We start from the raw sequence: 23,798 nt of genomic DNA, 5'->3' as shown, positions 1-23,798 counted from the left end.
ACTTAGAAATTGTTCCTTCCTAAATTGAATTTGTATCTCAAAATACAAACTATTTAGCATTTCCCCAGAAATTCAACATATCCAGACTCCACTGTATGTTTTTAGGGCCCCGTACCTCAAAAGGAAAAATGAACCTGTATAACCCTCACTTTCTTGTCTGTCTGTCTGTCTGCCAAGAAACCTACAGGGTTCTTCCCGTTGACCTAGAATCATGAAATATGGCAGGTAGGTAGGTCTTATAGCAGACATAAGGGAAAAATCTGAAAACTGAATTTGTGGTTATATCACACAAAAAAATATTAAATTGTGCTCATGAAATAATAATTAGTATTTTCAAAGTAGGGTAACTATAACAAGTGGGGTATCATATGAAAGGGCTTCACTTGTGCATTCTAAAACAGAATTTTATTTATTTTTATGCATCATAGTTTTTGATTTATCATGTAAAATGTTGAATAAATACGACTATAGTATGGAACCCTCGGTGCGTGAGCCTGACTCGCAATTGGCCAGTTTTTTATGAGCAACCTGATGGGTTATGACTTATGATGTGTTATTCGAGGATATCCTGCTAAAATCCAAGTGCCACCCAACCCAGTAAAGCCTTATTGGATTTCAGTATACCGTATACCCTCAGTATGTTCAACCTAGTATTTCAGTTTATTTATGTTATATTTGTAATCTTTTAGACAAATCAGTTTCAAGTTTAAGTGAATTGGCAGCAAAATGTGTGGCTAGTCACATTCCCTTTGAACTGGTAGAGCATGTGTACCCACCTGTGCCAGAACAACTCCAGCTACAAATAGCCTTCTGGAGTTTCCCAGACAGTGAGGATGACATCCGCTTATACTCATGCCTTGCAAATGGGTCAGCCGATGAGTTTCAAAGAGGAGAACATTTGTTCAGAGATAGAGCTGTTAAAGATGTTCTGCAGATTGGTAAGTTTACATTAGTATTTACTAGCTGATGCCCGCGACTTCGTACGCGTGGATTTGGGTTTAAAAAATCCCATGGGAACTCTGATTTTCCGGGATAAAAAGTAGCCTATGTCACTCTCCAGGTCTTAAACTATAGCCTAGCTACTACTAGCCTAAGGACAAACCAACAAACAAACACATTTTGCATTTATAATAAGGGTACTGATAATGTTACCTTTCCAATACTTGCTTATATTGCATTAAATGCCACTAAGCAAGAGCTTATTTAATGTAATGCATTTTCTATGCCAATAGCAATTTTAACTCTTCCTTATTAGTTTTTTGAAATAGTTATTACTTATAGCAGGTTTACTCATTAAATTACATTGAACTCATTCTATAGTGCCTAGCAAATATCTTGAGCAAAAGGCGGCATATTGCGAAAAAATTCGTGAATATAAGAAGCCAACTTATCAACCAATCGTCATTGTTCAAATTATTTTCCAGCAGTTGATATAATAAGCTGTTATATGTTTAGTAATATTTTTAGGAATAAGTAATTTTGGGTTGAAGTTTTTATCCATTAACAAAAAAGATGCGAAAGGTATGGTATTTCATCTGCTTGCAAAGGGAAATTTTAAAAAAACTAAGTATATGTATGTCTATGTTTTGTACTGTCTAACATATTAAGTGCACTAACCTACTTGAAACTAGCTAAGTTAAATGTCAGAGGTTGTGAACCTAACTTTCACTTCAGTAACATCTCAACAACATTCACCTGCTTTAATACAAAGATGCTTTAGGCCATGGACAAATCTAGCGGAAAATCGTAAATTCTCCTCGGCGTTTCGTCCGAGCGGATAATGACGCGTCTCCAATATTTTAATAAAGTTTGTTTCATGAAAAAGACTTCTGAACTAATACTTGCGCAGTAATGGATCTATTGATCTATGTTAGTTGATAAAATCAATCGTTCATTTCCCGTGCAGTATGAGAATCAGAAAACAGTAGCAACCTATGTGCAGATACCTAAATTACCTATATTAATTTTCAAAAAAATCATTATACTTAGTCCAGTCAAAATAGACATTCAAGATTACATTAATTAGCATAGAGCTAAGATTTGGTACGAATGTTGGGAACACCATTATTTAAATAAATTGTGAAAAGTCCCTATTGGTCACAATTCAAATTCAACAAGGTCAACTTTTCGGTTTTTTGGAGTTTTCTCGTAAACGGTAAGTTTTATCAAAAAAAAAACAGACAAAAATTGGAGATCTACAAAAATGTCTTATACGTTTTTGTCTAAGAATCACCATTTCTGAGATTATAAAAGATGAAAGAGTTACATAGTTACAATACAGTAAGATTTTTATAGTCATTATTATTGCAGAATTTAGCAGCATGTCAACTCAAGGGGGTATGATTTTTTAAATCTTCATTTCAATTCACCAGCTGATGAACCTCCTACACCTAAGACAAAAACGACACCTTATTTATTAGTATATACCCTTAATACATAATATGTACTTTGTTTTTAAGGTTTCCACCTATCTGCAAGTGTCACACTCAGTATGACCAGAGCTCAGTTCAATGTGGCAGTAACATTTGACAGACAGAAAATTTCTTCATGTAATTGTACTTGCTCATCATCAGCTCATTGGTGCTCACATATTGTTGCAGTCTGTCTATACAGAATACATTTAGTAAGTATTACAATTCTGAAAATGGGACCGATTCTCTTGTACACAATCTTTAAACTAAATTAACAGGTCTAAATCTAGTGCCACCCTTTTCCGCAAGCAACATTATGAAAGGGATAGTAATAGATTTAGACGTGCCATTTTAGTTTAGAGATTGTGTACAACAAAATAAGCCACAATGTATTTTTACAATTTCTATTTACTTAATTATCATGTTCATCAAACTTAAAACAGCTTATTGGAATAATTTTGTGTAATATTATAATAGACATAGTAAATAGTATAGTAGTTTATAATAAATTGACATAGTTATGATGTGTGCTACAATCCAATTTTTTATAATGGGGAAAACAAGAGATTATCGTTTCGAAATCAGATGATATATTTTTTAATATTTTAGCCAACACAAGTATGTCTGCGAGCACCTGTATCAGAATCGTTACAAAGACTACGAAGAGATCAGTTACAGAAATTCGCGCAATACCTAATATCAGAACTACCGCGACAAGTTTTACCAACGGCTCAACGGATTTTGGACGAGTTACTCTCGGCTCAACCTAACCAGATAAACACGACCTGCGGTGCACCGGACCCTACTGCTGGAGCGTCAGCCTATGAGTACACTTCCTGGTTTCTCGACGAAAAAACCTTGCATAACAACATCAATAAGATTTTAGTGAAATTTTGTGTTCCAACACCGATAGTCTTCAGGTAATTTGTAAATTCTTATATATCCAAACTAGCAGTTTAGCAGTGCAGCGGGGATAGCCTTATCTCAAAATTTTCAGAGTTATTTGCATTTTAAGCAATTAGATATCACTTGCTTTAATGGTGAACGAAAACATCGTGAGAATAACTGCAGGTATTCTGAGAGTATTTTATAATGCTCTCTAATGCGTTCTAAGTCTACAAAGCCACACTTGGCCAATGTGGTAGACTATAGCCAGCGTGGTGCTCAGTAATGGGCCGGCGATGATCTCAAACTAAAGTAAAGTATACATTTCATTAGGTAATAATATACCTAGTTCTTTTAAAAAAAAATACGACTCGAATTGAGAACATCCTTTTTTGAAATCTGTGAAAATGACACACATCTACATAGTGTAATCGAGGCGCAGCATCAAGCTTAAATAGCATTTAATCTAGAATTAGTGTACAAATTGAATATTTTAACAATAGTAATTTTGCTATTAATAATATACTATCATCCCTTTACAATGTTCCCTACAAATAAAATTATTTAACTTTATTCAATGTGAGAGCATCAATTTCTATTTAATTTAAATTTTTAGTGATGTAAACTACCTTAGTACGAGCGCTCCGCCCGCGGCCGCAGAATGGTCGTCACTGTTGAGACCCCTCCGAGGCAGAGAGCCGGAGGGAATGTGGAACTTACTCTCCATTGTGCGAGAAATGTTCAAACGGAGTGACAGAAATGCTATACCTTTGTTGGAGATCATTACTGAGGAGGTCATGGCTTGTGAACAGGTATGTTTCGAGAGTGAACAATTTTTTTTGACTCGCGATGTTCATCTTCTGGAGGTACTCTAATTTTTTGTTTAAAACCTCTGTGTAGCGGTTATATATTATACCAAAATTCTTATAGTTTATTTTTAAATCGGCTGTAAAACATAAACAAACGGACAGATGGACCAAAACTATAAAAGCTCTTTGTTTTACTGCCCCTAAAATTGATGAAAAGTAAGCTTTGTAATATTTTTTTCCGTTTAATTAATAGATCATAGTATGGTGGTACAGCACAAAGGCGGCGTTAGTAGCGTGGGGCGGCGGCGGCAAGCACGGCGCTGCTGGAAACTCCGCCGCTCAACACGCCTGCTCGTCGCTTTGTGATGAGGTAACCTGGCATACTCTCTCGCTCGCACGCTATAGGTTACAGTAGTGTGCGAGGGAGTGAATATGAAGCGAATAGAATCAATGGCTGTAGTACAGTAGCATGACTGGTGGCGGTAAGTACCTGCGGATGGAAACTCCGCCGTTCAACAGTCAACACGTCTGCTCATCGCTTTGTGATGAGCTAACCTATTATACTCTCTCACTCGTAAGCTATTCGTGCGAGGGAGAGAGTATGAAGGGAATATAATAGATTTCGCTCATCTCTTTGTGATGAACATTTTACTTGTTTTTTGCTGTCAAGTAAATCTGTATAAAACCTGGTTTTCTTAGTAAACTTACATTCTTCTTCTTGACGTATGGCGGCTGTGCAGGATTCTTTCAGACCCTAAGTCACGTTGACCGTTGATCTGTTGTGATCGCCCCCATCTACAGCTCGCTCCAAATACCAATTGCCGCCAGGAATAGCAGGATCTTCTTTTTCGCCACCTGATGTAATATGTATTTTCCTAGGTGAAGATTATGTTTATCCTAATAATATTATAAATGTGAAAGTGTGGATGTTTGGATGTTTGTCACTCAATCACACAAAAACGGCTGAACGGATTTGGATGAAATTTGGAAGGGAGATAAATTATACCCTGGATTAACACATAGGCTACTTTTTATCCCGGAAAATCAAAGAGTTCCCGCGGGATTTCGAAAAATGAAAATCCGCGCGGACGAATCCACGCGGGCATCAGCTAGTGTATAGTAAATAATCTTTATTTTTCACACATTAATTTTACATTAACAATTTATTACAAACTTATTTACTTCATTTGAACTTATGATTTACAGTAAAAATGAGAATAATAATCCTGCAGAAAGAATAAACTGTGTTGTAGTGATCATCACCCTCCTCATACAATAATACAGTATCCCAATGACTAACAGTACCTACTTAGTAAAATATTAGCGCATGGTAGTTAAAATATTAGCGCATGGTAGTTAAAATATTAGCGCATGGTAGTAACAGACGAACTCCCTGGCGCAGTGGTAAGCGCTGTTGTCTTATTACTGGGAGGTCCCGATTTCGGTTCCCGGCAGGGGTTTGGAATTTTATAATTTCTAAATTTCTGGTCTGGTCTAGTGGGAGGCTTCAGCCGTGGCTAGTTACCACCTTATCGGCAAAGCCGTGCCGATGCCGTGTAGAAAACAAAGATGTGTGGGTTAAATAAACACCGCCATACCCCTTCCAGGGTAGCCCCCTTCCATCTTAGACTGCATCATCACTTATCACCAGGTGAGATTACAGTCAATGGCTAACTTGTATCTGAATATTAAAAAAATCGGCAGAGCCTAAACAAGTCCGTATCTTGGAGCTTGATTTGAATCCACAGTGCTCCGTTAACTTACATACATAATGAAACTTTTCACCAGGTTGTGATTCTTTGGCGGCTTGCTGCGCTCAACCCAGGCCTGGCGCCGCACGAGAGGGACACTTTGCACGAACAGTTTGCACAGTGGCATATGAAAGTTCTTGATAAGGTAATAAACATTCTTACGTAGTGTCATATAGTTTATACTGTTGTAATCAAATTATTAACTGTTAAGCCAAATTGTAAAACTGTAATCATATTAGTTTATATCATCTTATATCATCATATTCAACATTATAATATAATCTTATTTTGTATTAAGTCATAAATGTAAAAATAATATTACCTATCTGTAACGCTATTGATTACTAATAAATGAATAAATAAAAACTGATAGTTATATCATACACTCGCGTGATACAATTAAAAAACCGACGCGCATGCGATGTAAACTCACAAGTCACACTCGTGTTTTAATAGCTAGTTACTACGTGCAGTTTCTACTTTATCTAAACTCATATCTTAAAATCCAACCCTCATATCAAAATGAGTCCAAAAGTCGTGATAGAAAATCTCTAAAGAGCTAGAACCCAAAGCCTTGAAGACTAGGCTAGGCTGCTGTGTACTTATTAGTCAGCTATATTTCATAGTTCAGAAAATGCTTTAAAAATATTATTTTTTCATATTAAAGATGATGTCATTACATTTTTTTAAATTTAGGTATGATCATTTTAAGAAATGAAGGTAGATTTTGTTTTGTAAAAGATAATTAGATAAATAATATTAGTTTCTCTGATTAATGAGGAAAAACACTCGTGAAGTCAAATCATCTCTTTTAATTCCTTTGTAAGAAATAAGAATGTTGTTTTTTCTAGTTCTTTTTTATGTTTTGGCAAAGTTACAACTGCCATGGTCACCGAGATCTATGTAAAAACTACAGGGAATGAAACGAAAATAAAAATTACAGTCTGTTCAGTGACCTATGTGGAAATCATAACTAGCTTTTTAGGGTTCCGCTGAAGGGTGCCAACAGGACCTTATTACTAAGCCTCCGCGGTCCGTCCGTCTGTCAGTTTGTCAGCGGGCTGTATCTCGTGAACTGTAATAGGAGCAGAGGTGAATTTTTCACAGAGTGTGTATTACTATTGCCGCTACAACAAATAAAAAGTGATACAATTTCTTGTATGATGGTACGGAACGAGTCCGACTTGCACTTGTGCGAATTTATTTATAGACTTAATGAAAAGTGAACATTTTACACCACACTTTTAGACCAAAGCACTAGATAAAAACTGAGACTGTTGTTTGCAATTTGCAGCTCAAAAAGACCTAGGTCTAACAAAAATCATCCACCTTACAGGATTGATGATTTTAAGACAATGGCGCCGATTCTGTTGTCTTTCTCTAAACAAAATTTAGAGTATCTGCATCTTTTTCCTTTTAATATTGCTAAAAAAGGATGGAATATGAATTTTATATTTAAAGACTAAATTTTAGGGCACGCTACAAAAAACAATAGGCTCGCGACTGACAGCTAAAGTCACGAGGTTTGACAGCTCTAAATTGAATTTAAAACTGTCAAACTGTGTCTGCCCTTTTCATATTACATTTAGTAAGAAGGTGCAAATACTCTTAAAATTTAGTTGCACTCAGAATCAGTGCCATTGACATATTTATGTACATAAAACCCGTATTTTAGGTGGCAAAGAATCGCAACAACCACAACATAAACACGTCGTCATCATCACACCCGCGGCATTCTCGCGCGCACTCCCACCCGCCTTACATCAACGGCATCAGTGAGAACGAGGTGTTCCCCGGCTTCCACCCAGCCATGGAGGCCTGCTTCCTCGAGTGGGACGACTACCAGATACCGGGCGTCACTTACACTAAAGAACTGAACCCTTTGTATCACAGCCCTTTCACCATATTCCGGCATTCCGAAAAGGATAGCGTTCATCAGGTTCGTAAAATGATAAAATGGATATACAGGGTGCCAGAACGCTGGCAAAAACGAAGACAGGTAATAGTACTGATGATTACTGATATGATACCACAAAATAACGCGGAAAAAAAATATTAAAAATTCCTGTAATTTTGTAAAAGTTTACGATAAGTATATTGCAAACAAAACACCTAACTGACGCTAGAGGTCAACGAACGTTGCGTAAGTAGGCTACTCGGAGTCAATGCCTCATCGTAGGCGGGACATTGACCCGAGTTTTGCACGCAATTCATTGCTGGTTTGAAAATACTAAATCACTAAAACTACAAAATGAGGCAAATGGTTCTTGGTATATTGTGTTTAGGTAGTATAACAATAACGCTAAGTTATTGCTAGCGTTCTGGTTACACTCTACATACCGTACATAGGGGTTGATTACATAACCTCCCTTTTTGAAGTCTATAGTGTAATACATTGAGTTGTTACTTTCTGCTATTCTTTGACCTTACAAAAACCGTGTTAAAATTAGCTAAAAAAATTGCAGGTGAATTCTTCAAAAGCAGTGTTGAACAATGAGATGTCGCTTAGCTATCGGCTCACGAACCCGGACCCTTCGCTGCAGGGACACAGGACGCTGGTGCACAGGCCTAACCGAGTGACCATCGACATTGCTATGCCGGGCCCTTCCAATCAGGTAAAGCTTTAAAGCATAAAGTCAAAGGCTTTTATTCAAATTGGATACCATTGTACACTTTTTGACATAGTCGTTATTGCAGAGACTCTGGAAGACCTCAATATAATGGTCAATGACCTTAGCAGAGCTTCTCAGCAGGTGGGCCTAAAAATGAACATGAGTAAGACGAAAATCATGTCTAATGCTTATGTCTGGCCCCACCCAGTAATCGTTGAGAGCTCTGCACTCGAAATTGTAGACGAGTATATATACCTAGGACACACAATCCAGTTGGGTAGGTCCAATTTCGAGAAAGAGGTCAACCGCCGAATCCAACTTGGTTGGGCAGCGTTCAGGAAGCTTCGAGATGTCTTGTTCAAAATTCCTCAGTGCTTGAAGACCAAAGTCTTCGAACAGTGCGTGTTGCCAGTGATGACATATGGATCCGAGACATGGTTGCTAACTATGCACTTCATAAGAAAGCTCAGAGTCACTCAGCGGGCGATGGAGAGAGCTATGCTTGGAGTTTCTCTACGTGATCAAATCAAAAATGAGGAGATCCGTAGGAGAACTAGAGGACCCGACATAGCTCAATGGGTTGCGAAGCTGAAGTGGCAATGGGCAGGGCACATAGTTCGTACAACCGATAGACGTTGGGGTCCCAAGGCGCTGGTGCCCCCGACTTCGTATCATCTAGATTGGTTGATGCTCCCTTACTATTGGCTACAATGTGTTGTTGCAACAAGAATACCATAAATTCAGCAAATTACAACGATTGCGGTTGTAATAATGATTGGTGCAGTTTTCCCGCAATCGAGCAGCTGATTAACTGACTGATCTGTCACTGGACGGACTGGACTTTAATTATTTTATATTTTAAGTCCATTTTAAAACAGTGCTATTTTTTTTATTTATTTAAATTTCACTCTCAGGTTTAGCCTTCAACTAGCCAGACAGACTCTATGCTAACTTAAGTAATATTTTCACAGCCTTGCGGGTCTGGAAATGGTCCAGGTGAAGTTCGAGATACCGGTCCAAATGATGGAAATCATTCCAGTGTATCATCTGAAGGTAGGTATCATCAATTGGGTATTTTCCTACTTGAATTTGATAAATATTATTACTTTATTATAAACTAGATGATGCCCGCGACTTCGTCCGCGTGGACTTAGGTTTTTTAAAAATCCCGTGGGAACCCTTCACTTTTCCGGGATAAAAAGTAGCCTATGTCCTTCCCCGGGATGTAAGCTAACTCTGTACCAAATTTCATCAAAATCGGTTAAACTGTTGTAACCTTGAAAAGCTAGCAGACAGACAGACAGACACACTTTCGCATTTATAATATAAGTATGGACTAGGATAAAAATAATGACGTATGCCGAAAAAAATATTATATAATAAGAGATATAATATATATATAATAAGAGACCATCTGCATGCGCGTCTCTTTCGAAAAATCCTAATGGAACTTAGATTTTTCAGCAAAGTAGTCTATATCTGTGTCTGGAATGCAAGCTATCTCTGTACCCAATAGATATGATGCCTGCGGCTTCGTCCATGTTGATTTCGGTTTATTAAAGATCCTGTGAGAGCTAATTGATTTTGGGATAAAAAGTATGCAAGCTATCCCTGTACCAAATTTCGTCAGAATCGGTTGAACTTCTATAATATTAATATAGATGTTTTTGAATATAAAACAGGTTTCTGCGAGAACGAGGAAGAAATACTGCAGCAAAGTGGCGGGGATACAGATTCGCAGGAGTCCAGCTCCACGGGCGCGTCGTCCGAGGACGCGGTGCAGCGCGTGTCGCACGACGACTCCGTGTCCGACGACGACTGCAACCTGTACTATTACGACGCCGCGGCGGCCAGGCGCGTCGCCGTCGACAGCGCCACTGTTGTGCATGCGGTGAGTAATGTAACCCATATCAATATACGCAGCAGCTATAGTTTGTTTCTAAAGGAACAAGAAAGAAATCTGCAGCAAAGTTGCGGAGACAGATTCGCAGCTGTCCAGCTCCACGGGTGCGCGGGCGCGTCGGTTGAGGACGCCTCACAAGGACTCTTGTCCTATACCTACTTATTTACCTACCTATTACTTGTTCTTTACTCTATTATACATGTCGGGGGTGGTTTAACCAAAAAATATGTATGTAATAGTACCAGACCTTCCAGATATAGAACGATCTCACTGCAAAGACGTTTAAATAGATAGCTACTCTTGGTACAACACAATAAAGTCAAATTTAGGCTGCGGTCTAATTTAATGCCTCTCTTTCTTTCGCGTAAACTCTTGTCTCTCTCGCTCTCACAAGCGATAGAACCTACCCGAGTGCTGTCGAAGAGGCGCGCCGCCGTATGTATATTTTTCTGGTTACGTGACCAGTGAGGCCGGCCTGGTTTAATTTAGTAAATTAACCTTTGTCATAGAACGCGAGCGGCAGCAGCGGCGGCGAGCGCGGCCCCGCGGCGGTGGGCTGGGGCTGCGGCTGGGAGGTGTCGTTCGCACGCGCCGAGGGCCTGCACGCGCACGGCCACGCGCGCGACGCGTGCGCGCTCGGCGCCAGGCTCGCCGCGGACCTGCTCGCTTGCCCTCCCGCACTTGGTATGCGTTTATATGCTTTTACCGGATTACGGGAAGGTTATGAGGGTGGCATCCGTTTTTATGTTATCGGTTTCAAGGAAAAAAAGGTCGTCAGGTGTCGTGGGACACGCAACAGTAGCGAAGTTTATACATTAAAATGTGCTACCTTTTACATCTGTGAAACCTCTGAATTAACAAAGTGTTCGTAAATATTAGACTCTCGCAATAATTCTCGACATTCGTTATGTTCTATGTTTATTTATAACGTTTAGGATTATTCAATGAAAAATTCCTAATTGAAGGTGGTGGCGGTGGAGCGGGCGTGGGCGCGGTACTAAGCGCGGCGGCCGAGGCGCGGCGTGCGCGGAGGCGACATGCACCCTCACCGCGCGTGTGCGCCGCCAGCCACCGCCTGTCGTGCCTTGCGTCGGCCACGCTCGCTAAGTGTGCTTTCCTGTGCACCGTAAGTATACGTCATCAGTTAACCTGCGTCCCAGGTTGGCACGGTGCTGAGCGCGACGAGCATGACGGTGCCACACGCTCTCTATGGTCTATGCACACCTTGGTGATAGTCTCTTTTTTACTATTATTAATAAATTGCCTGCTGCGCAGGTTCAAGGTCTGATACCTTGAAACAAGAATCTAATGTGTGTAAATCATTAACTCATCTTCTGTGCAAGTTTAAGTTCTAGACCTTTTAACGTGACATTAACTGTAGCGTACATGTATAAAGTACCAGGTGAGCATAGTTGCACAAGAGGTACTCACATAGACTCCCACCCCTCCCTTTCTTTGTTTTGAATGTCAGTTGCTGTGGGAGATCCAACAGCCTTTTTTCTCATTTGCTGTCTCACTCATAAGCATGAGTGAGTGAGACAGCTCACTGCTATATTATATTTCTTGATAGAAAAACAACCACATTCCTTCACAGGTTTTGGCAGAATTCAACGAGCATCATGAGCTAGCGTTCCGAGTAGGTTTATACGCTTTAGAGATGGCTCGGCCTCCCGCTAGCACCAAGGCGTTAGAAGTGAAACTCAACAACCAAGAGACTGAGCTTGTGGCCTTGTTGAAGAAATTGCCCACTGGGCCCGAACAACTTGTGTTAGCGAGGGAAAAGGCGGAGCAATTGCGCGATGGGACGCTGAGGTACCCTAATCCATATTAATATTATAAATATGAAAGTATGTCTGTTTGTTACATTTTACGACCCACCAGTTTAACTAATTTTGACTTCATTCGGTAGAGAGATAGCTTGTATTTCGGGTACGGACATGGCCACTTTTTGTTCCAGAAAATCAGACTTCTCAAAGGAATTTAAAAAATCTAAATCCACGTAGACAATGACATCATCTACTTTGTATAATGATAGCTCGCATCCCGGATGTAGGATGTAGGACTTTTTATCGTAAGTGTTCCCTCGGGATTTTTAAACACAAATCCACGCAGACGAAGTCGTGGGCATCACCTGGTTCATTTGATGAATCAATCATAGGACTAAAATTAGGGGTAGTTTTCGTTTTTTTTTTCAGTGTATAATGCATCTAGTCTTATCGTGAGTCTTTTCAGAAATCGAGGCCCTGCATTGCTGCCAATTGCTCTTGCAAGTTTCTTGTTCGACGTGCTTGCTTTGCCCGCTACTGACAAAGAAAATAAACATCCCGTAAGTACATCAATTATCCATACTAATATTACAAATGCGAAAGTGTGTCTGTCTGTCTGTCTGCTAGCCTTTCACGGTCCATCCGTTTAACCGATTTTGACGAAATTTGCTATAGAGATAGCTTGTATCCCGAGCAAGGACATTGGCTATTTTTATCCCGGAAAAAATTCAAGTTCCTACGGGATTTTAAAAATCTAAATCCACGTGGACGAAGTCGCGGGCATCATTTAGTTATCTATATTCATGGACTAGTTAGTAGTGTGTGGATGACACGAACTGTGTGTGGGTGTGTATGCGTACAGTACCCGGCAGGAAATATTACAATATCCTTCTACAACATCGGCCTTTTAGGAAGGGATAGCGGTTTCGTAGAGCTTTGACACTGTCATTGAGACTGACAAAACGTCACATACAGTGTCATAGACAACGGTCTACGAAGCCGAAATATATAGCTGATACCACCACCAGTACCATTGTATTTTCACTTTTTTTTACCAGACAAGAGTGCCGTCAGATGAGATGTTAGGATTCGAAGCGGCGGTGGCAGCGTTGGGATTGAAAGCGAACGTTTCTGAAGCCGACCACCCTTTGCTCTGCGAAGGGACCAGGCGGCAGCGCGGCGAGCTGGCTACCACTTTGCTGTCATTCTACAAGGATGACCCTGTCAAACTAGCGAGGATCATGAATAAGGTAAAAACTAACGGCGTTACTACAACAATATTAGACAACGTTTAATACCCAATTTCACCAAGCATTCAACCCTCGTTTAGTTAAACATTGTGGCTAATTCCTTTGTACACAATCTCTTAACTAAACTAAAATATCACGTCTAAATCTATTGCTATCCCTTTCATAATGTTGCTTGCGGAAAAGGAAAGCACTAGATTTAGCCCTGTTAATTTAGTTTAGTTTAGAGATTGTGTACTAGAGAATCGGCCCCATTGTAATGCTTTCCCTTTTTGGCAGACGACATACGCTATTTTCAAAAAGGAGAGATACAAAGAATTTTAACTAAACCATGATTAATTTGCTGTTACGCTTTTACAATATAAAATAAAAGGTGACAACAGATTTAACATTCTAACGTAAAACACCGCTCGTGTTAAAGCGGGTGATGGAAACAGCTATGCTTGGAGTTTATTTACGTGATCAAATCAGAAATGAGGATATCCGTGCGAGAACCTTGAACAGCTTGCAACCGGAAAGCGCAGCATTGGAAGACCCCCCACTAGGTGGACAGCTGCGCAAGACCGTGGCGTGTGGCAGTCCCCTAACCTTTGTCCAGCAGTGGACGTCAATCGGTTGACAATGATTATACTTTCTTAAAAATTTAACTCGCCCGGTTTAGGCCGTCGCGCGCTGGCCTTGGTTCGTATTTTCCTTTATTATTATTATTATTTATTATTATTACATTACAAACAATATACCCTAACAGTCTTAACCAAAGCGTGTACATGCAAAGTTATTACAGCTAATTAGTAATTACATTCTAAAAAAATCACTTAACACACAAAAGTACTTAACTATATTATAATCTATTTAAATAGAAATAAATTGCTTTTATGAAAGCTGTATCTTTTTGATAAAACACGTCGGCATCTGGGAGTTGATGCAGCATCTCGTTTATCTGTGTCTTTACAAAACTACAATAAATAATATGTATTTGCAGCTACTGGATCGTGACATCCACCAGCTGACGAAGGGCCCAATGGTCAGCATGTACTACACTAACAACGCGCGGCTGGCGGCCGCCTACCGAGCTGAGCCGACGTACAACCACCCGGTCCATTCTATCCATACGCAGCATTCTGCTCCCGTTATACCACCGCCGGTAAGTCTTCCTTTCATCGTGATCAACCCATCGCCGGCTCACTTCAGAGTATGGGTCTCCTCTTAGAGTGAGATCCAGAGGCGGATTATCCCTAAGGCAAACTAGGCACGTCCCTAGGGGCGCGAGGTTACGAAGGCGCGCGCGCGTTCATGTAGAGTTCCATTACCTGGCCTACCTAATTATCCCTACTACTTATTATCTTGGAGTGACCAGAACTGCCTCTTCTTTAATATAGCAAAGTGTCATGACGTGATGTTCTTCACTCGTTCACATAAATAGTATTATCACCAACAACCAGCTATGCAATGAGACAATTCCTCGTTCTTTTGAAATTAGTTAGTAATTTTTTTTATGTGGCTGTTAGAGGGGCGCCTATGAGGTGCTTGGGCACTTTTGATATTTAATCCGCCTCTGGTGAGATCAACCCATAGCGGGCCAAAATCGAGTACGGGTCTCCCCTCAGAATAAAAAGGCTTATGCCATAGTCTACCACGCTGGCCAAGACCGGATTGGCAGACTTCATTCACCTTTGAGAACCATCAAGCATATAGGTTTCCTCACGATATTTTCCTTCACCGTTAAACCAAGTGATATTTATTACTTAAAAATTACTGATTAAAATTATTGCATACTATTTTATACAACTACTAGCTGACCCGCCCCGGCTTCGCTCGGGTGGAATTTAGAAAATCGAGGTGGGGGTTGAATTTCCGAAAATCCTGAAATACATAGGTACCTATTTCTTCATTTGTTGCCGAATTACTCATAGATCTAAACTCCCCTCCCGCACGCGCACCCCCGCCTTGGTGACGCCCACTTCGCAACGGGCCGTGCAGCAGAAATCGTAATATTTTAATTTCGCCATAACTTCAAAACCAAACGTCCAATTTTAATCATTCAAAGACCAAATATTATCTCCATAAACTGTTCTTAGTGATGAAATCATTTATTTTGATAAGGATTAATAGCATGAGTAAAATAAACGCGTTTAAATGTAGTCCAAAAAAAATTCAAGATTTTTAAATAAAAAAATGGTTGCTGTGCCTCACTCGACATAGATGGGTATAGTGTGTCGCGGACTTTTTTGTAGATATTTATAAGATCTACAATTAATTAGAACATTTTATGGTTCTATCTTTTATAGTTTAGGCAGCGTACGCAAAATAAGTAACTTTTCTGGTTGATTTTTTACACCTTGTGTCCGAAAAACCCAAATATCTTACGGAACCCTATTTTTTTCCAAAATAAAATATAGCCTATGTTACTCGTGGATAATGTAGCTTTCGAATGGTGAAAGAATTTTTAAAATCGGTCCAGTAGTTTTTGAGCCTATTCAGTACAATCAAACAAACAAACAAACAAACAAACAAACAAACAAACAAACAAACAAACAAACAAACAAACAAACAAAGTTTTCCTCTTTATAATATTAGTGTAGATAAAAATGTATACAATCATTCATATAGGAACGAAGATTTTCACTTAGTATAATATTTGGTGTAACAACAGGTACCAGCATGCCCGCTCGTGGGGGAAATGGATCGGATGGCGGTCGCTGAAGGCGGACCGTCTCCGCCCGTGATGCCGCATTCATCGCACCAATCGCATCAGTCTCATCAGTCGCATCAATCGCATCAGTCTCATCAGTCGCATCAATCGCATCAGTCACACCAATCGCATCAGTCCCACCAATCGCATCAGTCACACCAAACGCATCAATCTCACACCAACACGCACCAACCACTCCCCAGACTTAAGGACTCAAGGTCAGTACATATTACACCATTTTCTTCTGATGAACGATGGTTTTTGAGGTTATAGTTCGCGACAGGTCGACACAGCCCCGTGCTAATGCCTGGGTGAGGTGCGGGTGTGCGGGGCGTCCCTCTGCCCCATACCCCGATTGCCATCTTGACCTGTCGCGTGCTATAGCTACGTGGTGACGAAGGCGTCTTTGGCGGCGAAATTTGGCAGGTGTGTAGGTCTTATAGCACAAGTAAAGGAAAAAATCAGAAAACCGTAAATTTGTGGTTACATCACAAAAATAATTAGTTTTCTAAATCACATGTAGATAGAATGATGTCAGTCATTAATTTTGCATTTTTGCACATAAAAGTGTTATATTTTGTACGATGGTACGGAACCCATCGTGTGCTAGTCTGACTCGCACTTGACCGACTTTTTCATTGAAATATGTATGTATTTTTGTAGATACAAAGGCAAACGGCTATATCCATCAGTACCAAACCAACCTTCCGAAGCATTGGCCCACTTTATGTTTGAGCTGGCTAAGTCGGTACTGTTCAAGGCTGGGGGCTCGTCTAGCACCAGTTTGTTCACACAAACATCCTGTGCGAGGGAACACCACGGACCACACAGGTATAGAAGCGTATTGATTTGACGCTGGTGTCAATGTTTATTTGTACTATTCACGGTCACGAAAGTAGAAACTAAGTGAGATCGCTTGAATATAATATATTAAAATTATTTTATCATCATCATGGCCTGCGCAAAATCGGTGCTCTAGAGAACAGAAAACTGTTCCGAGGTCAATCACCGAGCATTGAAATACATACCTTATTTAGATAGGATAAATATTAAATTTAATTGAAAAATTTAAAATTCTCCGCCATCCCATCCTCCAGAGTGTGCAGGCCTTAAACTCTACACTCTAAAGGATAGTTAGGTCCATTTTACTCTGATGTTATTCTGTTTTGATGCTCCAATTCTATCAACGTTTGCGAGGTTTTGAATCTTATACTAAGCCTGTAGTGTAGTACGTGGCATAAAAAGATTCCGACGAATTGAGAACCTCCTCCTTTTTTTGAAGTCGGTTAAAAATAATGTACATCGACCTTTAGAAGGAGATAGCGGTTTTGTAGAGCATTGTCTCTGTCGTTGATACCGATAAAATGTCACATAGGTATGAGTGACAGAGGCAACGCTCTACAAAGCCGAAATCTTATTCTAAAGGTTGATGCACATTATTTACTGCTGCGTACTGGTACACCTTTACCGCCCATTTCAACTTTAGTGACGCTATATCGGTGTGTAAATTTTAGTATTGCTGGATGTAAAAATGTTTTTTTTTCTTTTAGAGGGTTACATATGGCAGCATTTCAGTTGGGCCTTTACGCGTTAGGTCTACATAATTGTGTTAGTGCGAATTGGTTAAGTCGTACATATTCTTCACATGTCAGTTGGATCACAGGTTTGATACAATTTTGTATATATTTTTCATATCTGTCAAATAGTAATAAATAATAATCAATCGCAGCATGACTTAAGAGCGTCGCAAACGCTGGGTGCTTTTATATGTTATAGTACGCGACAGGTTGAGATAGCAATCTTCGATGGCAATCCGAATCCGTGAAAATAAGGATACAAAAAATATCTATGTCATAAGCTACCATACAAACAGTTCTATGACTACTTCGGAACGTATTTTCACGGCCTCGGATCGGATGAGTGCGTAACCGCCCTTAATGTCAAGAATGCACTTCATTACAATTCTTCGTTTTAGTATGGCAATTAATATTCCATATTATCTAAGGTTTAACTTAGTTTCTTATGTTTAAATATACAATGTGCTTTGTTTTATTTATTTCTGATTGTTCACATTTATTTTGCAAACTCGTAACGCAAAGATTATCGTACTTTTATAAGCAGTAATAATTTTGTAACCTAAGGACAAGCGATGGATATCGGGGCCCCCGCCATTTTATTCCTGATCGATGCGTGGGAGGGTCACCTGACGCCACCTGAAGCGGCTGGAATTGCCGATAAGGTAAGCATGATCGCTTTTGTAATAATCGTTTTAAACTATTGTGAGTGATTTCCATTATAAACTAGATTATACCGCCTATACTCACTGTATGTGTTGTGATCGCAAATTTCGAGAACAGCTGAACCGATTTCGCTAATTCTTTTTTCATTATATTCATTGAAGTAAGGGGATGGTTCTGGCGGAGAGAAAATTTAAAAAAAAATCCTGAAAAAGAATCGACTGTTAGGCGGTACGAAGTTCGCCGGGGCAGCTAGTTTATTATAGTATTATAATATTATAGAGGTCAATGGTCCAATGAGCCTTTTCGTGTGTGGCAGGCTTCGTCGGGCTGCGACGTGCATATGGTACGCGCGGCCGCGGAGCTGGCGCTGTCGGTGCTGCCGCACGCGCACGCGCTCAACTACAACGAGATCCAGCGCGCCGTGCTGCAGTGCAAGGAGCAGAGCGACGCTATGCTCGAGCGCGCCTGCCTCACCGTCGAGGCCGCCGCTAAAGGTCAGTTGTCCCCTTTGACACCTAAAATTAAAGAAATTATTGAACTTCACGAAACCGCCAAGAAAATTTGCGGGGACTATACACACGGTTGTATATCGGCACAGGCGTCGTCCCTGCGACTATGTGCACACGTAGCTTATGTAGATCTCTATTTCTAGTATGATAATAGATTTCACTGTACATTATGACAATTAAATTATAGGTGGAGGAGTATACCCTGAAGTGCTGTACACCGTGGCGCGGTACTGGCACGAGTTGTACTTGCGGCAAGCGAGCGAGGAGGGCGAGGGCGCGCCCGAGGAGCCGGCCTACCGCGCGCTGCCGCCGGTGGCCGTGCCGCTGCCCTACCCGCTGCCGTACCCCTTCTACCCCTACCCGCCGCCCGCCATCTACCAGCTGCAGGTCACGCAACCTGCGCACGTAAGTACCGACCAAAGCAAGCCAGCGAGAAGCGTAAAGACGTGACTATGATCATCACATTTGAAGTCAGCTAGTTTAATAAAATAAACTATTCTGCATGTCCAAATGTCGTCACGTATAATTATACTAAAAAGACTTGCATAGTATTATAATAATTATACTTTTTTTTTTTTTACTATTTGAATTTTTGGGGACTGTCCGACACGGACATGCCAGGAACAGCACGGGAATCGAAAGGTTGACTAACAAATTAATAGCGCGGCGGCAGAGCAAATTCTAAGTACTCTCTATAGATCTCAGTCTAAGTGAAAGCGCAGCTTTAGTAGATCTTGTTAGGCCAGGTTATTATGGGATCACCCACATATGTTTCTACTTGACGTCAAGTGTAACAAAAGTTGTGTGGCCGCAGTTCGGCGGTGCGGGCCCAGCGCACCCCGGCGCGCCGTTCGCGCTGCCGCCGTACTTCGTGCGCGGCATCGTGGCGCCGCCGCACGCGCTGCAGCAGCACGTGACGCACGCGCCGCTCGCGCACCCGCCGCCCATCGCTGTCACGGTAAACCTACATCTAACATTCGTCATCATCAACCCATTGCCGACCCACTACTGGGCACAATACATAGTTCACCATACTGGTCAAGTGTAGATTGGTAGACTTCACACACTTGAGAACATTATGGACCACTCTATTACATTATGGGCATGCAGGTTTCTTCACGATGTTTTCCATCACTGTTAAAGCAATTGATATTATTTAAATTTTTATATTACTACTAGCGACCCGCCCCGGCTTCGCACGGGTAGTTTATTACAATTTTTCTCTCTAATTTTTTGATCATTAAATATATCCTATGTCACTCAGGGATGATGTAGCTTTCTACTTGTAAAAGAATTTTCAAAATCAGTTTAGTAGTTCGTTACAAACTTACGAACTTTACCTCTTTATAATTTCAATATAGATAAAGATAAAATCGAGCTAGTAATCAGAATCTAAGGTTATTTATGTATCAAAAGGCAAGGTTTTCGAGTTGAAACAGTTTTGATCTGGGCGTGCAATTTAATTTATGAAATACTCAAGTGAATCATCAAATCAGCAGCACCCAGCGCCAATTCCGCCCCCATTACCGGCGCCGGTACCCACGGCTGCCGTGAGCAGCGTGGGCGTGAGTGGGGTGAACGGCGTAGCGGTGAGCACTGTGAGCGTGAGCGGGGTGAGCGGCTCGGTGGCCACCAACGTCGGCTCGCCGGCGCTGCCCCAAGCCCAGCTGAGGAGACTGTTGGCCGCTTACCGTGTTGGAATGTTGGCCTTGGAGACGCAGGCGAGACGTGTGCACGATGACCGCCCACAGAATAAGTTTGGAAGGTAAATGTAAACACATTTATATCGTTTAGTAGCAGCCGAGTTTCGTACCATCCACTAAAGCTACAATATTATTACAGTAGCCGGCAAGAAATATTGTACATCGACCTTTAGAATTATATTTCGGCTTTTTAGAGCATTGTCTCTGTCACTCATACCTATGTGACGTTTTGTCGGTCTCAACGACAGAGACAATGCTCTACGAAACCGCTATATCTTTCTAAAGGTTGATGTACATTATTTCCTGTTGCGTACTGTACATTGCTGCAACAGTGCATTTAAACCATATCTACTATAAAGAAGATAAAAAAATGAGGTCTGTTGTCTTTGATGCAACGGCCGAGTTTTAAGTAAATATTCGAGGGAAAATATTGTCTTCAACATTCAAAGCAGTGTAAATTAAACTTGGACGTCATAAATAAGTCTACTTTTACAAAAACGCGCCATGATGACTGATGAGTTTGTGCCGATCGGTGCAGTAACAATCTGACGCTTCTTTAACACTTTTATACGTATTCTAATGTGATTTTAGCATATTAAGAGTGAGTCTCATCCAGTCAGAGGTAAATTCTGACTAACACTGTAGCTGTCAGTTTCTCCTTTTATAAAACAAAGAATATTATGTCAGTTTAATAATAATTATAACTAGGGGAAAATGCAACTGCATTCACGGACCACGCTGCAGCTAAACATGAAAATAATAATTATTATTATGATGCAGAAATGGACATTTCTATATCTGCATCATACTAAATTATTATTATCGTCGTCATCCTTGCTTTCGATTAATGGAAGTTTTTTTGGCTTAATACGTTGGGAGTGGGATTCGTCTTTAACACAAATAAACTACTGCTGATTATAATTTAATTTATAATCTTTGGCTATGCGCCCAAACTGGGAATCTGTATGCAACATGTAATTATGAACCAATGTTGTGTAGTGTGCAGCACTAAATAAATCCATACTAAAATTATAAATGCGAAAGTGTGTCTGTCTGTCTGTTTGTCTGCTAGCCTTTCATGACCCATCCGTTCAACCGATTTTGACGAAATTTGGTACAGAGATAGCTTGGATCCCGGGGAAGGACATTGGCTACTTTTTATCCCGGAAAATCAAAGAGTTCCCACGGAATTTTAAAAAACCTAATTTCACGCGGACGAAGTCGCAGGCATCAACTAGTAATTAAATATTTGTTTGTAAGTATGATCACGAGTCGCGGTACCTATTAGCTTTATTATTTTCAAAATTTAGTTTCGTGTCATCCAGAAACCCGCCGTACGGCGAGCACGTAAAGTGGTTACTGCGCATCTCCAAGCGTCTGGGCGCGCAGTACCTTCACCAGTTCTGTGTGTGCGCGGTCAACTCGGTGGTGTCGCCCTTCGTGCTGTACGAGCTGTGCGTGGAGTCCGCGCACTGGCTGGCACGCGGCGGCCCGCACCACCTTGTGATGCAACACCTGCGCGGCACTCTGGCGCCGCTCGTCCACAAGTGTCAGCAGATGTGAGTTTTCCCTGGTGCCTTTGTACATTTCGACGCTTTCACGCGCAGTCAACGCATGTCGACAGCGCTACAAACTGCATTGCGAGATTACACAAAGTTAAAATGAACATTTATTTTTTACTAGCTTGCCCCGGCGAACTTTGTATCGCCTAACAGTCGATTCTTTTCCAGGCAATTTTTTAAATTTTTCTCTCCGTAAGAACTAGCCTCGTACTTCAAGGAATATTATAAAAAAAGAATTAGCGAAATCGGTTCAGCTTTTCTCGAGATTTGCGATTAGCAACACATTCAGCGATTCATTTTTATATATAGAGATGTCTCGCGTGCACGAGTCACATTCGTGGCATGTGCTTTACATATTACATTGGTTAAGACTGTTCATTTCCTCAGAATATCTTCCCGTAGAGATACTAACATTGCTCGCTACATGTATAACTTGCCAAAACCATTATAATAAAAACAATTGTTTCGTTCAGGTACATCCAGTGCATACATCAGAAGCTGTACCACCTGACGTCGGTGGAGTACGAGGAGTTCGTAGGCATTGTGCTGTCGGCGCGCACCGCCTTCCAACTCACGCCCGAGGGCAACACGCAGTTCAAGGAGTGGCTCGCTTCGCTGCGCAGGTATGTATTGCTTCGTTCAGGTACATCCAACATTAACATCGACATAGTTCACGACAGTTAAGGAACTTGTAACAAAACGTCAAGGCTTCGCCGTCACTGGCAGGCGTCAAATGTTCCTTCATTTAACGCTTATTTTTCTTTGATTTAACGTCACCTATAGTCATTTCGTCGATTCAGGATTAAACCGAGAGTTCCTTCCCTGTAGTCTCTGACATCGGTTGTTGCAGATCTAAATCGTGCAAGAAAGACCTGTGGACGCAACTGAACGCGGCGCTGCAGACGAACGGCAAATGACGCCGGCAGCCGATAGTTTGTAGGATGCGGTGCGCCGCGCGCAAACTGTCATACTCCCGGCGCTGGCCGCGCTGCCGGCTCGTCTACCAGCTGCACACGCTCTAACTCCGCCCGCGCCGCGCGCACCTAGATGGGGCAAGTCGATTCTTGTTAACTACTCTCGAGCGCCCACGCACGGACTGCTCCAGCAGTTATAACTAGATATTGGCATTGTTGCTACGTTACAGTCATTTTCACTTGGTCAAATTATTTTCGATTACAGTGATTTCATAGGTGATTTTTGGAGTCCTAGATTGGTCGACGACCATGGGCGCTTGTAATAAAAATAGTTTTTTAAAAATTCAAATAAACTTTTAAAAGTGCTTTTGAATCGTCAAATGAATCTACCACTGCACTGGTTCAGAATGCCCTTCTGTGGGAAGCGGGATTAATTATTTTCAAACTTTAGATTTTGCTTCGTGATTTGGCACAGCCTGTGCACACTTTAATGAGGTAGCAAGTGTTACATTTATTATGAAAAGGTTTTTTGCTACAGTATGAAATATTCCACCGACCATCTCTAGTTAGAACATTGTACAGTCGAATTTTTAAACAACATTTTTTGACGTTTCCAGTGCTACCAGATTTTTATGAAAAATAAATAGTGTAGCAAAAATAATCACCAACTGAGTTGGTACAGTAGCTACCGGTAACTTTAGAAAGGTGTCTAACATTCTGAGTCATTGGGGCTGATTCTCTTGTACACAATCTCTAAACTAAACTAAATTAGCAGGTCTAAATCTAGTGCTATC

General features: G+C 40.9%; 1 protein-coding gene across 3 annotated transcripts; it reads left to right on the top strand.

The window, feature by feature from the left end:
* The first annotated feature begins 805 nt into the window (after positions 1 to 805).
* Positions 806 to 23,726, top strand: Dora (zinc finger SWIM domain-containing dorado). 3 transcript variants are annotated; one of them, XM_069502297.1, is made up of 27 exons: positions 806 to 938; positions 2,460 to 2,623; positions 3,021 to 3,331; positions 3,913 to 4,108; positions 4,359 to 4,475; positions 5,894 to 6,001; positions 7,532 to 7,795; positions 8,322 to 8,471; positions 9,440 to 9,521; positions 10,151 to 10,359; positions 10,881 to 11,055; positions 11,337 to 11,497; positions 11,966 to 12,183; positions 12,604 to 12,697; positions 13,196 to 13,387; positions 14,367 to 14,528; positions 16,038 to 16,294; positions 16,740 to 16,907; positions 17,627 to 17,739; positions 18,218 to 18,315; positions 18,633 to 18,810; positions 19,013 to 19,230; positions 19,640 to 19,783; positions 20,325 to 20,590; positions 21,839 to 22,087; positions 22,564 to 22,713; positions 22,941 to 23,726. In XM_069502297.1, exons 2-27 carry the CDS (start codon positions 2,492 to 2,494, stop codon positions 23,005 to 23,007), a joined length of 4,479 nt encoding a protein of 1,492 aa, XP_069358398.1. In that variant the 5' UTR covers positions 806 to 938; positions 2,460 to 2,491; the 3' UTR covers positions 23,008 to 23,726. The 3 variants fall into 3 exon arrangements, with proteins under 3 accessions (XP_069358398.1, XP_069358399.1, XP_069358397.1); XM_069502298.1 differs by having other exon boundaries at positions 20,322 to 20,590; positions 21,854 to 22,087; XM_069502296.1 differs by having other exon boundaries at positions 20,322 to 20,590.
* The last annotated feature ends 72 nt before the right edge of the window (positions 23,727 to 23,798 follow it).

This window comes from Maniola hyperantus, chromosome 12 (genome assembly GCF_902806685.2).
Source record: "Maniola hyperantus chromosome 12, iAphHyp1.2, whole genome shotgun sequence".
NCBI classification, from domain to species: Eukaryota; Metazoa; Arthropoda; class Insecta; order Lepidoptera; family Nymphalidae; genus Maniola; species Maniola hyperantus.
This window is presented reverse-complemented; position numbering and strand designations above follow the sequence as displayed.

Excerpts from the sequence above, each read along its gene's own strand:
- Dora (XM_069502296.1), top strand. The coding sequence starts at position 2,492 with ATGACCAGAGCTCAGTTCAATGTGGCAGTAACATTTGACAGACAGAAA. Across the intron at positions 4,476-5,893 it reads GCTCGTCGCTTTGTGATGAG|GTTGTGATTCTTTGGCGGCT; the intron begins GTAACCTGGCAT and ends ACTTTTCACCAG. Across the intron at positions 14,529-16,037 it reads CTCCCGTTATACCACCGCCG|GTACCAGCATGCCCGCTCGT; the intron begins GTAAGTCTTCCT and ends GTGTAACAACAG.